The 18,174-nt window shown below is 36.5% G+C and overlaps 1 protein-coding gene across 1 annotated transcript in view; it reads left to right on the forward strand.

The window, feature by feature from the left end:
* The window catches only part of WDR33 (WD repeat domain 33), a 104,460-nt gene that overhangs the window by 38,611 nt on the left and 47,675 nt on the right, over positions 1 to 18,174 (forward strand). The window contains 6 exon segments of the mRNA XM_079710732.1: positions 3,742 to 3,968; positions 5,215 to 5,283; positions 6,400 to 6,504; positions 8,962 to 9,057; positions 9,246 to 9,397; positions 11,070 to 11,167. Coding sequence (XP_079566858.1) covers positions 3,765 to 3,968; positions 5,215 to 5,283; positions 6,400 to 6,504; positions 8,962 to 9,057; positions 9,246 to 9,397; positions 11,070 to 11,167 — 724 coding nt within the window. The 5' untranslated portion in view covers positions 3,742 to 3,764.

Consider the following 18,174-nt stretch of genomic DNA (forward strand, 5'->3'; position numbering starts at 1 on the left):
TGTGCTGATTTCTTTAAACATTGAAGGTTTATGTGTATGAGAAAGACATGATGAATTCAATGTGTCAGGTGATTTTTTTCCTTAGCAATTTGGTCTATTGTTAGTATGTATTTAATAATCATACGCAAATTACTTATGCTCATTCTGCCTCAGTTCCTTTCTTGCCTACAGCCCTCTTCTCTCCACCCCATCCCCTCCATCTTCCTCCCTCCCGCTCTACCCCAGATATGAGATGAATGTGCTTTGGGGACAACCCTGCCTTCTGGTTTAAATTGTTGTCTTCTGTTAGTGTAGCTCAGGTGTGAGTACTTCAGTGAGTCGAAATTACAGTAATTATTTTTATGAAAGATAAAGCTTTCATTTCTTTTTCTGTATTTGGTTATATATATAGTTCCTTGAAGTATAGTCCTGAGTGAAGCCTGAAAAGGATAGTTTTAATGATTTGATGGATGGTTTTTCTATCTGGGTCATTCATTTTGCAACCTCATATATCAAGTTTCCTGCCGTTGCAGCCATCGAAAGCTGTTAGAGCATTATTGCTGAACTCTTTTGGCAACCCAAAGGAAGAAGAGCTGAAGGAGAGTCAGGAGGTCCAGGCATTTTGCTCTGCCTCTGCCTCTGTGTTAGTCTGCTAGGGCTGCCTGACAAAGTGCCACAGACTGGGTGGCTTAAACAACAGAAATGAATTTTCTCACAGCTTTGGAAGTTAGAAATCTGAGATTAAGGTGTGAGCAGGGGGGTGGTTTCTTCTGAGACCTCTCTTCTTGGCTAGTGGATGGCTTTCGTCTTCCCATGTTTTCACATGGCCTTCCTTCTGTGCATGCCTGCGTCCTAATATCCTTCTCTTATTGGGATACCAGTCACAAGGGTTAGGGCTTTATCTCCAAGTGCAGTCACATTCTGAGGTACTGGAAGTTAGGACTTCAACATACGAATTTGTGGGGGGACACAGTTCAGCTCATAACAGCCACTAAGAGGCTCTGTTTTGACTTTGGGCAAATTACAGTGGTTTGCAGAAGTGAAGCTGGAGTGTGTAAGGCATTTATGAAGACTGCTTACTGTATTGTCAGGAGGTTTTCTTGTTTTATTTTAGGGCTGGATTTTGATTAGAATATAATATTTTTTTTCATTTTCTTCATGCCAGACCTTTTTAATTTTTTTTTTTTTTTGGCTGTGTTGGGTCTTTGTTGCTGTGTGCGGGCTTTCTCTAGTTGCGGCGAGCGGGGGCTACTCTTCTTTGTGGTGTGCCGGCTTCTCATTGCGGTGGCTTCTCTTGTTGCGGAGCACGGGCTCTCGACGTGCTGGCTTCAGTAGTTGCAGCACTCAGGCTTAGTAGTTGTGGCTTGCGGGCTCTAGAGCACAAGCTCAGTAGTTGTGGAGCATGGGCTTAGTTGCTCCACGGCATGTGGGATCTTCCCGGACCAGGGCTCGAACCCTTGTCCCCTGCACTGGCAGGAGGATTCTTAACCACTGCGCCACTAGGGAAGTCCCCATGCCGGACCTTTATTTCTAGAACACAAGTGGTACTTGACCATTCAAGGAAATGTTAAAGGCCTTTTTTACAGAACAAGTTTTACTCAACAAATCTGTAAATGGAAAGGTCTTAAATGAAGGAGTAATATTTTTTCTAGCTTTAACATGTGAATTATTCAAGAGTGTTAGTAACAAGGCATTGGTTGTTTTGTATTTGACTTCAGTCATTTCCTCATATTTCTACAGTAGATCCTTGGTTTGGCTCTTGGTTAGTGCTTTACATCCAGGTACCTGTCACCCAGCTTTAATACCATCAACTTTCTGATAATGTTTCATCTACTCTCCATATAAAAGTTTTTCCAGCAGATTAAACCCCCCATTCTTTAACTGAGGTAAAAGTCATATAACATGAAATTCACTGTCTTAACCATTTTAAAGTGTGTAATTCAGCACCACTTAGTATATTCACAGTGTCGTGCAGCCACCACCTCTGCCTAGTTCCAAACATTTTCATCGTCCCCAAAGGAAACCCCATTCCCATTAAGCAGTCATTGCCTATTCTGCCCTTCCCCTGCCCCTGGCAACCACTAATATGCTTTCTGTCACTATGTATTAGCCTGTTTTGGATTTGGGTATAAATGAAATCATACAATATGTGACCTTTTACGTCTGGCTTCTTTCACTTGGGTAGTGTTTTTGAGATTCATCCATGTTGTAGCATGTGTCAGCACTTCATTCCCTTGTTTTTTTGGTTGAATAATTTTTAAGCCTCTTTTGATACATGTAAAAATCTTTATTCTCATTTGATATCAATAATATTGGAAACTAGAATATTAGGATAATTTTATTCTAATAAAATTAGAAATTTGATGATTATAAAGTGAAAAAATAGTAATTTTAAAATATACTTTCCAAAGCTGCATCCTTTTAGAATTACCGGCGTAGACATCTGAATTAAAGCCGTTAATTGAAATCTGCATGCTGAAACTGAGTTGGATTCATGGGATAGCTGAATAAACAGATTCCTTCACCAACCTTATTGAGGCAAATGCATTCTAATTTAATATACACATCTGAGAATGTGTCTCATCTCATTACAGACGAACATTTGTCAGGGGTCTTCTGGGATTGCTCCAGAGTAGTGGGAGTAATATGTATTAGATGCACATTTAATTGCACTGTTTACTTTTGTTGTCTTGGGAGTCAGGACTTATCTCCCCACCCCCACCCCTCCTCCTGCCCCATTTCCTTTCTGTTATCATTATTAAATGGTTTCAGGAGATACTAAAGGGACAAGGGTGAATTAGCTAGTACTAAGAATATTTTCATCCAGAGGAAATCACAGATTTATTTTCAGGTCCTTTATTTAGTGTCTTGAATGAAGAAAGGCAAATGTAAGAATATAGAAAAATAATGGAGAGTCTAATCATTCCTCTTTTTCAAACAAAAATACCAAAATTGTTATAACACCCTTTATGTGTTTTTTCATGGTCTTATTTTTTTTTCATGGTCTGATTTTTTAAAATATGCTTGAAAATGTGGTTTTAAATCATGCATATTTGTATTATTGGAATGTAAGTTTAATTGTAGAACACTAAAGTTGAAAAACTGTAAGCTCTTAATATTTTTTTCTTCAGATGTTAGCTTAATATTGCCTTATAAATATGTAAATCCACATACTGAGAAATAAGTTTCTGTGGTAGTTTCTGAGCCTGAAATTAGATATACATACTTTTAGCATTCATGTGAAGTAAGATAGTTTATTCCACTTTTTACACTAGTCCTAGGAAATTTAAAAGGACAAAATGTCAGGTTTTAAAATTTTTTAGTGACTCTTGTATAAAATGGGGGTCTTACGATAAACTTAAAATGATGTGTTTTACTATCAAACATCTAATGAAAACTTCATTTTAAAAATGTGAACAGTTCTCAGTGATTTTACCCTCCTTACCCTCCACAATTTACCCACCCCACACGTGCACAACACAATTGCCCCAAGCTGTTATAAACAGTGATTTTTCCTTCCGTCAGGCTAAATTTTACAACAAATACTTATTAGCATTTATTCTGTGAATTGACCTTTTTCAAATGTGTAACTGGTCTCTGCCATTAAATTTAATAGTTCATTTTGGAAATAGATTGACTAAAAGCTAAAAATGGTGCATATTAGGAAAAGGAAGAGAAGTGTAAAAAATGTTCATTTAAAAATATTTTCAGGCAGTGTTACAGTGCTGATATATTTGTGACAGTGCTTTTTCCTTACCCTAGTGTCATAGAAGGAAAACATCACCATGGCTACAGAAATTGGTTCTCCTCCTCGTTTTTTCCATATGCCAAGGTTCCAACACCAGGCACCTCGACAGCTGTTTTATAAGCGACCTGATTTTGCACAGCAGCAAGCAATGCAACAGCTAACTTTTGATGGAAAACGAATGAGAAAAGCAGTAAACCGGAAAACCATAGACTATAATCCATCTGTAATTAAGTATTTGGAGGTAAGTCCAGTTAATGTACTTCAGATGACCGAACTTTGGTTTCTTGAAAAGAAGAAAGTTTTTATAATGCAGGGTAATGAGTATACCTGTGTTTTTTAAATTAGTAGGATGAGGTAGAATTTCAAATGAAGCCAACCAATCACCTCAATAAAAAAGAGTCCTTTTATTTTACTCTTTGCATGCATGAATAATCTCAAAAATTATTAGACTCCAACTTAAAAATATGTTTTGTTCTAAAGGTTCACACTGTATTTCAGAAGAGGGTACTTTTGTCCAACTAGGCCAACTTTAAAACACTTTGTTAAACCCACAGTGTATATGAAATGTTAAGAGACTACCAACATAGGAATATTTGTATTACAACATGTGTTGAGAATAGTGACTTGCATGTCCAAGACACTGGCATCAGAACACGACTCTCCAAGCCCCTCAGGGAAAAGGGCTCTATTTACTTATGAAGGTTGAGCACCTACTACAGTCTTATAGGGTGAAACCAACTCTGACATGGCAAATAAAGGCAGAGTAGGGGTCTGCCTAAACCTGTGTCAGCTTGACATATCTCCCCTTTGAGTTTTTTATTTACTTGTCTTAACCTTTCTTGTATTAAGCCTCTGTGATTTGCTGTTTTCATTGCTAACGCCACGTTAATCAGGTTTTGGTCTCCTCTGCCTCCCGTGAAGAAAATTTGTCTGCTTTTCATTACCTGAGACAAGTTGTTAAAAGACCTATATGCATATTGGGCATAATTAGTATGTTGCAGGTACATAGCAAAAATATTCATTCAGAGGTAAAGACAGATATAGGCTTTTTCAGGTGTTTCAGTTGGAAAACTAGACTAGGAAAGTTTGGGAGGAATTAAGAAAACCAACACCAAGATAAGAGGAATTGTTTTGTGCTGAGGATTTTGAAGGAATTGGGAACGTCTGTTTACCCCTTGTCCTTTTTCCGTTTACTCTAAGGTATGGTCAGTGAGAATGTGTTGGGGTCAGCAGCATCTTGGATGATTGGTTGGGCATAATATGAGTAAAGAAAGGAGGGAAATTCTCAGCAATGTCAGTGTGTTAAGAGGGGAAATCTCTTAAGATACACACTATTATCTATGTTTTAGAACATAATGGAAAAGATTTAGTCTTCTTTTTTCCACATTTAACGACAGCTTGCATTTTGTAAATATTTACTTATGTTTCAAATTGAGTATAATTAGACAATATATTGATTGATTGATTAATTTATTTATTTTTAACAGAATAGAATATGGCAAAGAGACCAGAGAGATATGCGGGCAATTCAGCCTGATGCAGGTTATTATAATGATGTAAGTATAAGATATGTCTTGCTAGCTTAATAGAAACCTCTTTGCTTGGACATTTGAACTATGGGATCTCTAATTCAAACATGGACTTTTCTTATTACATTTTTATAATTAAAATAAAACATTCCTAAAGGGGTAGTATAACATATCTGTGTAAACCATGGGTTATTTTATATATATATATATATATATATATATATATATTTCTTTCTTTCTTCCTTCCTTCCTTCCTTCCTTCCTTTCCTTCCTCCCTTCCTCCCTTCCTCCCTTCCTCCCTCCCCGGTACACGGGCCTCTCACTGTCATGGTCTCTCCCGTTGTGGAGCACAGGCTCCGGACGCGCAGGCTCAGCGGCAGTGGCTCACGGGCCCAGCCGCTCCGTGGCATGTGGGATCTTCACAGACCGGGGCACGAACCCGTGTCCCCTGCATCGGCAGGCGGACTCTCAACCACTGCGCCACCAGGGAAGCCCTATTTTATTATTATTATTATTATTATTATTATTTGCTGTATGCAGGCCTCTCACTGTTGTGGCCTCTCCCGTTGTGGAGCACAGTTTCTGGACACGCAGGCTCAGCGGCCATGGCTCACGGGCCTAGCTGCTCCGTGGCATTTGGCATCTTCCTGGACCAGGGCTCAAACCCATGTCTCCTGTACTGGCAGGCGGATTCTTAACCACTGCGCCACCAGGGAAGCCCGGGTTATTTTTTTTTTAATCTCAATTTAAATTTTCCTTTTAATCTGATGACAGATGAACTTTTGATTTGGGGTTTAAAGCAGTGTCCAGCAAAAGATTGCACTGCCTCAGAGTCTCTGTAACAAGAAAGTTAATTTTAAACTTGGCTTGTTATGAATGTGTTTAATTGTGTTGACTTTGAGAAGTAATTGGGGGAAATCTGGCACTTGCTTTTATTGTTTATTTAGTAATTATGGGCATTTAACTTTCCTGTATCTCCGTTTTCTTCATTTAATTACTATAGACTAATTGTAATCTATTATAATAGTGTTTTGAAAGTCCTATATGGTCCTGAATTTGTCTTTAAATGTTGAAGTAATTACCTTGTCATGTCCCTGGTTTATGCCGTTTGTGATCTTTAAACCCAATTTTCTTTTTTTGTAGCTGGTTCCACCTATTGGAATGTTGAATAATCCTATGAATGCAGTAACAACAAAGTTTGTTCGAACATCAACAAATAAAGTAAAGTGTCCAGTATTTGTTGTTAGGGTAAGTATTCTGTTTGATATTTTTTGGAAAAATTAACTCTGAGTTAGCCTGCAAATATATTTGCAAAGAAAATTAAACATTATTTTAAATGTATATCTGGGATAAAAATCAGTGTATTGCTTGTATTTTTATTTTGAAATATCCAATCATTTATCTACTGTATCCACATTTAGTAAGGTAGTACTTTTGGATTGCTTCATGTTGCAATTTCCATAGAATTCTCTCTGAGCTGGCCATGGATATATGTGTTGCAGCAGGTGTCTGACTTGCTCTTGAATAGGAATGTTTTGTTACTGTTTAGAGAGCAGCATCTCAAGGTGAATGAAAACTCTTAGGGTTACTAGGAAGGAAAACACCTAAGAAGAGCTGAAGACCAATGGTAGACCATAATTGTCAGCTCCATGAAGGTACATTGTAGGTACTCTTCACTAAAATTTTTAAAATATAATTTAAAAATATATATTAATAACATGGTTCAAATTATTAAAATTTGAAGGGGTTTGCAATAAAAAAAGTCTTCCCATCTCTGTCTCCCAGGCATCCTGTTAATATTTCCATAGATAATGGTATAATCATTTTTTTGTGGTTTGCTAGCAAGAATGCACTTGCTGGTTAGCAGTATATCAAGTCCAGAAATGTAGGAAAGTTAATAGTCAAAGTGGAGCAAATAAGAATTGAAAAAAATAATGGGACAGAGAAAAGACAGTCATGGCAAACATTGTGGCAAATGAGCAAAATAAGCAGGTCTTCTTATTAGAGAGTTGTGATAGACAAGCCGGGAGGACTGAGAGTTGCTGGAGGAGACTCTGCTTGAGCTCCATACAAATGTGGTAGTCAGTCTTAGGCCTCCTGTTTGCTTCAGAGGCCTATTACAGTAGAAACCATTAGTAAAGAAACATTATTTGAATGGCTTTTGTATTAGGAGAGCCAACCAGTATGTAGTGTAATTTTGTTTGCCGGGGAATTTGGCAAAAGGAGTATGATGGCAGCTAGTTTTAATATCTTGTTAGCATAACACAAAACCTTTTTGGAATGAATAAAATCTGAGCATTCTGTGTCCTGTATCTTGTTAGATGGGTAAATTTCTCATTTGGGAATCAAGCTATAAGGTCTTAAGAAATTTGCACATAGTAGAGGCAAGTCCAAATTACAAGGTATTAAAGACATAAAGACTGTGGGTCCTGAGTCTACAGTTTGATTGCTTGTAGTATTTACTGGGTTGGGATCCATAGCAGATAACAGAAACTAGGAAAGTAGGAGGATTTTATTAATAATACTCAAAATCGTGATCTGCAGGTAAACAGTAAAAGGCTGGCTTGTTGCATGTATCTGTGAAATTTACCAAACAGACTTCATTTCATGTATCTCATCCTATAAACACACTTGTAGTTTTCAACTCTGTGTCACACTTTTTACTAATAGGATTGTTGTATTGATATTTCATGTATTTACATCTAAGGAAAATGAATGTGTAATCTATAGAAACTTGAAAATAAAAGTAAGAAAAAATGTTGCATTTTGAGTTGATAAGCATATATCACAGATTCCCTTCAGTGTGCAAATTGTGACATTGAAATATTGGGGTACTGTTAGTCATGCCTCTGTTGTATTACATTTTTTTGGAGACTAGATTAGCATAAGACCTGTCACTGCCTGATACTGTGAACGAAGAACTTAAAAAAATATGTATACATGTATATAGTATATATTGTACGTTTAGTTTCCAGGAAAAGTTTGATAGCCTTGATGTCCTTAAATTGGTATATAATACTGTTTTTTCATAAGACACTGGTAACTTTTTTGCCTGAATTGGTTCACTAGCAGCTGTAATAAACCAAATCGTTTATACATTTAATCTTTGAGTTTTTCTGATGGCTGACCATCTTATTTATGTTGGTCTGCCATGTATTCCAGAAAAATTAGGTCTTTGCATATTTTGTTTTGAAATGCTCTTTAGAGTGCCTAGGTGTGTGTAACTTAACAGGTATTTAAAATGCACTTATTGGGGCTTCCCTGGTGGCGCAGTGGTTCAGAGTCTGCCTGCTGATGTAGGGGACACGGGTTCGTGCCCCGGTCCAGGAGGATCCCACATGCTGCAGAGCGGCTAGGCCTGTGAGCCATGGCCGCTGAGCCTGCGCATCTGGAGCCTGTGCTCCGCAACGGGAGAGGCCACAACAGTGAGAGGCCTGCATACCGCAAAACAAAAAATAAATAAATAAAATGCACTTATTATTTTTAATTAATGAGCTAAAGTGCTAGAGCTTTCCTTGCACTGTGTCAATACAAGTTCTTTTCTGACAGAGTACTTATAAATCTGAGCTATAGTCTTAAGTGAAAGTCAGTATTGTCCACTTAATGTCAGTTATTGGATATTTTATAAATAAAGACTTTCTAAGTGTTTTAAAAATTAAGGTTGAGGATTCGTGACCTTGTATAATGTCTTTTTTTTTCCCCCAGTGGACTCCAGAAGGAAGACGGTTAGTCACTGGAGCCTCTAGTGGAGAGTTCACCTTGTGGAATGGACTCACTTTCAATTTTGAAACAATATTACAGGTAACAGTAATCATCAGATGGTAGCATCATCCCATATTACTGTTAAAGAACTTGATATGTAGTTACTTTCTTGGCATTTTAAACTTACAGTTGGACAGATTATTGTTATGAGTTAATATATGGTCCTGTAAAGGCTTCCGTCATATATTCTTTTATATAATGTTTACAAATGTTTTATGTTTTCACAGGCTCACGATAGCCCAGTGAGAGCCATGACTTGGTCACATAATGACATGTGGATGTTGACAGCGGACCACGGAGGATATGTGAAATATTGGCAGTCGAACATGAACAACGTCAAGATGTTCCAGGCACATAAGGAGGCGATTAGAGAGGCCAGGTTTATACACAATATACCATTTTCTGTAGTCCCTATTGTCATGGTTAAATTATTCTCTAAGTGTATTCTGGGTGCAGAGATGCATGGGCTCTGTCAGATTCTGGGAAACTTTCTGCACCCTATAAGCACAATATTTTTCTTTGTTTTCACACATTCACCATTTTGCTGGCACTTTTCTGAAGTAGTGTTGTCCCGGTATCAGCCTTTGCAATATGTTAGAGATGTATTGTCTGCCGCATTTTGCACTGGTTTTCTCTTTTCGTTTATGGTTAATAATGTGTATACGTTATTCATTTTTATTACCTACTATGTAAGACAAGAATATTTCATTCCAAATAAAGAATTCAGTCTTTAATTATACAACTGAATAAAATCTAAAGCCTACAGAAAACACCTTCAGAGTTCACACAAAATACAAGATAAAAAAGGCTTAAGTGAAGACCCTGGTTGGCTTGGTTATGCCACGACTTCAAAAGGAAAGTACAGTAGGACTAAAAACTCTCACAAGTAACTCTGGATGTGGCAAACATTAATGGATTAATGAGTGGGTTCTTTCAAGCTTTGAAACTGTAAGCAGACCAATGTCAAGAAGACTTTCCTTCTGATTCACTGTTGATAACATCAGTAATGCAAATGTATCATAAGTGGGAGTTTAAAATATTTTCAGTGAGTTGTATATTTTTACATATCAGTGAGATATGTATAGTAGAAATGGAAAAAAAAAGTTTCAAAAACAAGCCTGAAGAATTGCTGCAGCCTCAAAATAAAGCTAAGCAGCATTCTTTACGGTTGTGCCACCCACGTGTGGGAGGAGGTTGACATCTTTATAGAAACATCATCCACTGCAGTCACTTGTTTCTACTTTCAGAATCTTAACAAAAGTTATTGGATAAACACGCTTCTGCAAAGACTTTGCCTTATTGTCCTGACCATACATTGAGTTTTCGCAGTTGGTCCTTTCTTAGGCAAAGGGTTCAGAAGTTCAGGGGAGTTCTTAGATGAGAAACTTGATGGTCTTTTACAGGGAGGAAAAAAATGGATTCCTCCTTTGCAAGCATATTCTTTGGCTTTAAACAGTCAGAAGGTCCCCATGTTAGTTTTCTTCAAAAAGTGCAACGTTCATGGGATAGCTTGCCTGGAAGAAGGTGTGAACGTTTTCCACAGACCTTTTACATAAATCAGAAACATCATATGTAGGGATGTGTAGCAACCAGTCTTTAAACAGCCTGTCTGAAACTTTTATGAAGTTTGAAGCAGAAGCTGATGCTAATTTTTTGAGCAGTATTCCTACGTGATTTAAAAGACTTTACAGGAATATTGCAAAGATAGAATTTGTTTAGTTTCTACATTTAAATCAGCTCCATGTTTTCTGTTGGTACCATAGGAAATACTATACTGGGGAGTGTGGGTAACATTAGTACTAATAATACACTCATAAAGTTCTCTGAATATTGATGATTGAAAACTAAGAAGCAGCTACTCTGTTGAATTCTTCTTTTGATGAGATACATTTGTTAGCTGACAACATTCTCCTTAAGGGCTTCTTCACTGTGGATACTTCCCTCTTCTGTTTATAACGCAGCACAGTGTTTTTATTTTTCCCTGTCTGAGAAGCACAGATAATCTGTTAAATGCTGACTTCTTTCCCCTGCTGTGTGTCTTCATGTAACAGTTTCTCACCCACGGATAATAAATTTGCTACATGCTCTGATGACGGCACTGTTAGAATCTGGGACTTTCTTCGTTGCCATGAGGAAAGAATTCTCCGAGGTACGTGTACTAACAGTACTGATTGGAATATTTAAATAGGGAAGGCATTTGTGGTTTAAATCATCACAATACCACAATACCAGCTTACATCTTCATTCAGTTGTTTTACATACACACCCTCTCAGTCAGGCTCTTTAAAGAAAACAACTCGGTGGTTCACAATCATTTTTGTAGATTTTTACTACTAATATTATCTTTGAATTCTTTGAGCTATAAATTAAATACTCATGTTTCCCTTCTCCTCTCCTCTCCTCCCAGTTACTTACTTATCTGTATGCATCCATTAGGGCTATATTCCTTTTCCTGCCTTGTACCCAGGATAGCTTTCACCAACATACTGACACGATAATTTTATTTATATAGCTCACATTCTCCTGGCAGGCCTTTTACAATATGCATTAACCAAGGTCTCACTAGCTACCCTTCTCAGTATTGGTATTTCTGAAAGGAGGTGGTTTTTCAGTACTACGTGGCCCACTCGTTACTAAGCTTTGGAGGGATTTTTATGTACTTTTATTGATTTCATAATTATAAACTAACATCTATAAATTTCTCTATCCTAGAAAAGAAATCCGTATTTTCACTTGGATTAACTTAGTTTTAGACTTCCTAAGGTGGGGCTGTTGAAATACAGTACATCAACACCATTTATGTGAATTCAGTGCTGTTAAAGTAAGTTAAGGAAATTAACTGTGTGTTTTATATATTCAGTACAAACATTGAAACAAAAAACATTTACACTTTTAACTAAATCTCATTAGTTTATTATTAATTGGGAAGGTAGTTTTCTCAGGTGCTTAATTTGAACCTATACTGATTTAACAAGGCGTACATTCTGTTGCATACTCTTCATTCCAATATGCCATAAAAGTAACATCTTTCTCTGACACATAAATGCAGGGTGGGAGAATGGGTGCCACAGATATTGGGTGTCAAGCAGTTACTATTCAGAGATTGCCCTTTTTGTTCAAGAGTCGGCAGAGTTATCTTGGTTGACTTATAAGTTTTTTATATCTTTTTCAGAGCTTTATTTACAGCATATAGTGTCGATGCTTTCTAGACAAGAAGCTAAGTATTCTTGATATTTAACCCATATTTCAAGACAGTATTTTTTTTAAATCACAATTTTTAAACATTCCTGGCTTTGCACATTTTGTGTGGGTTTTATCCACAGTAATGTATTGTGATAACTAGCATAAGGATATAGTACCTTCACCTGTCATAGTGAAGGGGTGTCCTGACAATGAGGTCATAATATTGTACAGCTTCAGAACTAGGTGGAGCCTTTGAAATCATCTTATCTGAGTTATTGTATGGATGAGCATCATGACCCAGAAGGCTTAAGTGACATGTTCAAGGTAAAAGAAGTCCAGAGCCAGGACTAGCATCCTGTCACTTGACAACTAGCCTAATGCTACACTAATGTTGCATCTTTCCTCACTATTAGTAGAAGTCTTAGCTGCTAAACAGTGATAAGGGAAACAACTTTTTCCAGGCTTTGAAAATCCTAAGAAATATAGAGGAAACCAAATAATTTTATTTATTGAAAGTAATTCTAAAGGATCAAAACCATTAATTTTACAGTGACCTAGGACTATAATAACTGTAAAGTCTGATACAAAACCACTCTGCATCTTGGATTAAATAAAGAAGAAGAAGAAAAGCTGCTATAAGATAGCATTTTCAATCCCAGGTTCCAATGAAGTGTTATTCAGTTTTGGTAATGAAACTGTTTCTAAATAGTGCTTAAGAACTTTTCTTCTGAAATTTAGTGTACATGAGTTATTAGTTAGCAGTTAAATATTTTCAGATTTGAGTCCAGGTAGATTTGGATAATGTGGATGCTGAATCATTACCTGTTGTTCTTATAGCTTAAAAAATACACCAATATCATGTCTATACTGAGAGTTGAATTTTATTTTTTATGTGGGTGTTCTTTTTAAGTTTTCACTATGAAAATTTCAAACATGCACAAGAGTATAATGAACTTGCATGTACTTTTAGGATTTGTATTCTAGCTTATTCATGTTTTTTACTTCCTTTAAACAGTATTCTACTTGTTTTATGGTCATGATTTTTTTCTTTGTATCTCAATGAGTATATGAGAAGTATAAATATATAAGCCAAGTTAATTATACCACCCAAGTAGTAGTTCTGATAGTGGATCTGGTTTAGTAGACGGGTTTTTCCAATTATCCATTTTCTGTAATTCCTCATTTTTCTAAATTTTCTGAACTTTAGAGATGATTATAAAATAGTGAAACCAATGTTATAGTTTTTCTATTCTTCACTTGGTGGCTTGGGGATCAGGGGATGATGGAACTCCACTTGTCTCAAGGATTGATGTGAAATTCTTCAAATAAAATTTGAAGTGAACTTAATTTAGTTCTGTTCGTAGAGAGAAAGGTGGATCACAGAGTTAAGCAGATAGGGTGGCCTCTAAAATGTCAGTTGCCCTATGGAAAGGGAGTGATGTTCATGTAGCCTACATAGGCTGTGTGACGCCAGGCAGGTAGGCATATTCTGAAGGCATGTTAGTGTTGTGCATCAGACCATCACTTGGGATTAAGTTAAGAAAATCCAAGAACATTTTGATTGAGGAGGATGTTTGTGATCACGTAGTCCAACTCTTTATCTAATGCTTTTCTACATCATTCCCCAAAACCAGTTTTCTACTCACAAAACATTATTAGTGATACAATATTCACTACCACACATGAATCTCTTTTTCAATTTTAGGTAGCTCTAATTTTCAGAAAGTTCTTTATTTATATCAGAAACCCACTTTCTTATAACTTGTCCTCCCTTCTGGAACACAAAAAATCAGGTCTGTACTCTTCTACATAGCAGCCCTTTAAGTATTTGAAGACAGCTCTCATGTCTTCTTAATGCAGTCTTTCAGCTATAAGCTTACAGGATCCCTGTGAGTGCAGGATTTACAGTTGCTTTTTAGTGTCCTTACTGAGATTGTTCTTATGCTTCTTGGAAAAAGTAGAAGTTACACAAGAGAAAATCATCAGTATTTTTAACAAAAAATGAGCATCGATCTATTGCCAGATTTGCTACTTTGAAGTTGTAATGTTTGGTCCATAGATGGGAAAAGGAAACACTTGTGAAATTGAATATACTGCAACATTGAGAAGTACCATGTATATGTCCACCCATTTCCAAAGCATATGCAAATCAGCATAATTTATACACATTTATCCTTTTCTAGTATGAATTGCAGCACTCATTATGGACTGGGATTAAAATAACATTTAAGCACCAGGAATACATGAGTCTAAATGAGCCTCTAGGTGTTTATGCACTTGACTCCAAGAGAAATAGAGGCATTAAAATCCATTTATTTAATTAGCATATATTATATGCATGCTATCATAGGTAGAAGAAATTTAAAAGAAAATAAGGTATGATGACCTCCTACCCTCCTGCTTCTTAAAGTTTAGTAGGAAAGGTAAGATATTGTCACAAACAATATTGTTGGATATTAGGGGAGAAGAGTCATGAGAGTATTAGAAGTATAGTTTTTAAAAAAAAGTATAGTTTTATCAGTGTAAAGTTAGAAGCAGATCACTTGTGACTAAAATGAAAATGTGAAAGATTGAAAATGTAGAATCAGTAAGAATACAGAGTAAATTTTAATGAGAAGCATAATTATATATGATATATAACATGTATATTATATATAACTTAAAAAGAATCCAGCTTATCAGCTTTAGCATGCTTTAATTTTGTTTTACCTTCTTGATGTTAACAACAGTAGCTGACACATTACGCTTACTATGTATCAGGCATATTTTAAATACTTCATTTAATCTTACCAGTAACCAGTACTTCATTTAATCTTACCAGTAACCCTATGAGATAAATACTGTTTATTCCACATTTTACGAATCAGTGACCAAGGTACAAGAAAGTTAAGTAAACCTCCCCAAGGTAATATAACTTGTAAGAGATGAGGCTCAGATTTGAACCCATGTTATTTCACTCCAGAGTTCATGCTCTTATTCCTTATGTTAAACTGCCTCTTTTATGTTTTAAAAATATCATCAGCATGGATGTAATAATGTCTTCCTGAGCTGTGATGACAGAATTGTAGAGTTTTTTGGGGGGAAAGGAGAGAAGTGTGGGTAGAGAGAATTTAGGTACTCAAGTTTATTTTACCATTCTTCTTTAAAGCTGTCCATATAGGCTATAGGTTTTCAATGTATATTTAACAACAACAACAAAAAACCACAATGAATAGTTCAAACTGCAGATGAGTTATAAGCTAGGTTATATAAATAGAACATGGACATAAGGAGTTGTACTGAGACTTACTCAGGAGGTAAGATCTGTTTTCAGTTTTAAAATATAGCACTCATGGAGAGGAAATGAACCTGAGTACACACAGCTTATGAAAAAGAATACTGTTAGCATTTTTACTGAGTACACATAGCTTATGAAAAAGAATACTGTTAGCATTTTTACTAAGTCTTGCGTATCCATGCCTGATTGTATTTGGCTGTGGTTCTTAATGAGATAAACTCCTCTGCAAAGATCTTTCGGTTCAAAAAGTGTTTTTTTGAACTGTGTAAAGACATGTTTACAAAGTCTGAGTGTTCAAAAAAATCTCTGATTTTTTTTTTTTTTTCTTTTTCTTTTTTTGGCTGTGCTCTGCGGCATGTGGGATCTTAGTTCCCCTACCAGGGATCGAATCCATGCCCCCTGCAGTGGAAGTGCGGGCCACTGGACCACCAGGGAAGTCCCCTCTGATGCTTTTCATGGGAAATAATTTTACTTATTTAAAGTAAAATTGCCAAACCATGAAGTTTATGATTAATGGACCTAATGTATTTGTACAGAACATTCCACAAAATCCTTTCTGTTCTCTCCAAGACAAAAAACAAACACCCAGCTTCCTTTAAAATAAATAGCCTATAGCAGAATAACTCCTTCCACTAACATAGCATGTTTTAATATTAAAAGTACTTCAGGCACATCATCCAAACAATCATGTGGGCCCATATATATATATTGATTGACACCTGTTTTCTCTTATCTGTGATTCCTTATTTTGAGGAAGCGTTTATTTAAGGCTCTTTTCCCTCTGCTCTCCTGAACAGACTGGATCATGGTAGGTTCTCCTATGTATTGATAAATAACTATCTGGGTATATCATGAGAGGGAAGAAGACTTAATATTTACTTCTAAAGCAAATTATTTGAAGAAATTAGTGTAGTAGTGTCCTGAAATATTCATTTTATATAGTCCATTCACAGTTTTGCAGGAATTGTTTTAGATTTTTATGCTGGGCTTTGTCCTTTCTAACTCTACACTTAAGATATTGCACAAATGTGGCAAAAACTTCTTGAAAATAGATCTTAGCTTTCTTGGGATGCCAGTGCTACACACTGTTACTGTCTTATTCACTGTTATAATTAAGAGTCAAAAGTTATTTCCAGACATTCTTTTGTGTATAAAGATTCCAGGTTTTGTTTTTTTTTTTTGCGGTACGCGGGCCTCTCACTGTTGTGGCCTCTCCCGTTGCGGAGCACGAGCTCCGGACGCGCAGCCTCAGCGGCCATGGCTCACGGGCCCAGCCACTCTGCGGCATGTGGGATCTTCCTGGACCAGGGCACGAACCCGTGTCCCCTGCATCGGCAGGCGGATTCTCAACCACCGTGCCACCAGGGAAGCCCCAAGATTCCAGTTTTTTGACAGCAACAAATTACTATGACTCGTAATCTAGGCAGTCAGTTTTCATCTTTGCATTTAGTAAATATTCTGTAATTGTCTGCTTCAGTCTGCCTTCAGTGAGGCTTAAATTTCTATTTGCTGAGGGATTAGTTACCCTCTTATAGAGCTCCTCAGCTAATCAAGTTTTTGATAGTTTTTAAAGTTAAATTTCAGAGCTTTTGAAAGAGCTGATAAAAGTAGATAAATATATAATACCCTTTTGGCTTCTTCATTTCTACTGGGTAGATTCTTTAATAAAAGTATATGATTAAAATATGGTATCACCACAAATAAGTTATTTGCCAATTAGGGACATTAAGTACCAAAACAAATATTGTTTTTTTCATAGTCATTTTTTTCCCTTTACTCACTTTTTTATTATATATCTGAAAACCATCTTAAAATTTGATTTAAATCATATCTCAGGAATTTCTAAGAAGCACCTACCATGCTGTGATCTCTTTAGTTATAAAGAGACTAGAAGAAGAATTTCAAGGAAGAAATGGTATTTTCTTGGTCATTTATTCTTTTTTACAAATTGTGTCATAAAATAGTCTTAATTTGTCCAGAACACACTACTATGTCTCAAAATCAATCTGCTGAGGCCTCTTTATGTTTTTTTCCGCTGAATATAATTTAATATAGTTCTCTTTGAGAGAAGTTTACCTTCTTAGCATGATTTTAGAATACCATGTTACTTGCATTAGCCCTGTGAACTGTATCTGCTTTAACTTGATGTTTGTAAGTATTGCACTGGTTCTAGGGAACCCCAAGGAAGGCCCAGCCACCACAAGGTGCCTTTGAGCAGGGGTAGGTAGAGCTTCTCCATAGCCCAGTGTGCTGCTTTATTAGAGCCCTCCCCCGACTAGTGCATGCCCCTTTGTCTATACTTCTGAGTGGGCAAAAGTGCAGACATCATGTAGAGATCCAGTTTAGGATATGTGGCTTTAAAAGTGGCCAAGTTGTTGCTGTTTTCAGGCTATGTATTTTTTTCTCCTTTTTAAATTATCTGTTCAAGAGTTAAACCTTCAGTATTTTCTGCACCTGGCATATCCCTTGGACAGCTTGTGGGAATCCTCACTCAGTTTCCAGGTTTGTTTTGTCAAAGGTGGAAACCATAAGTATTCTACCACATTAAAACAATTAGGAAATACTGAGGGAAATCAACATGAGTGCAGAACCAAAGTACAAAGGTGAGTCCAAGAAACTTCATACCTGGGAGCTCAATATTTTATCTGCAGTGGAAACTTTTTATATATTATTAAACGAAAGTAATTTTTGATAAC

This window comes from Hyperoodon ampullatus, assembly GCF_949752795.1.
Source record: "Hyperoodon ampullatus genome assembly, chromosome: 8".
NCBI classification, from domain to species: Eukaryota; Metazoa; Chordata; class Mammalia; order Artiodactyla; family Ziphiidae; genus Hyperoodon; species Hyperoodon ampullatus.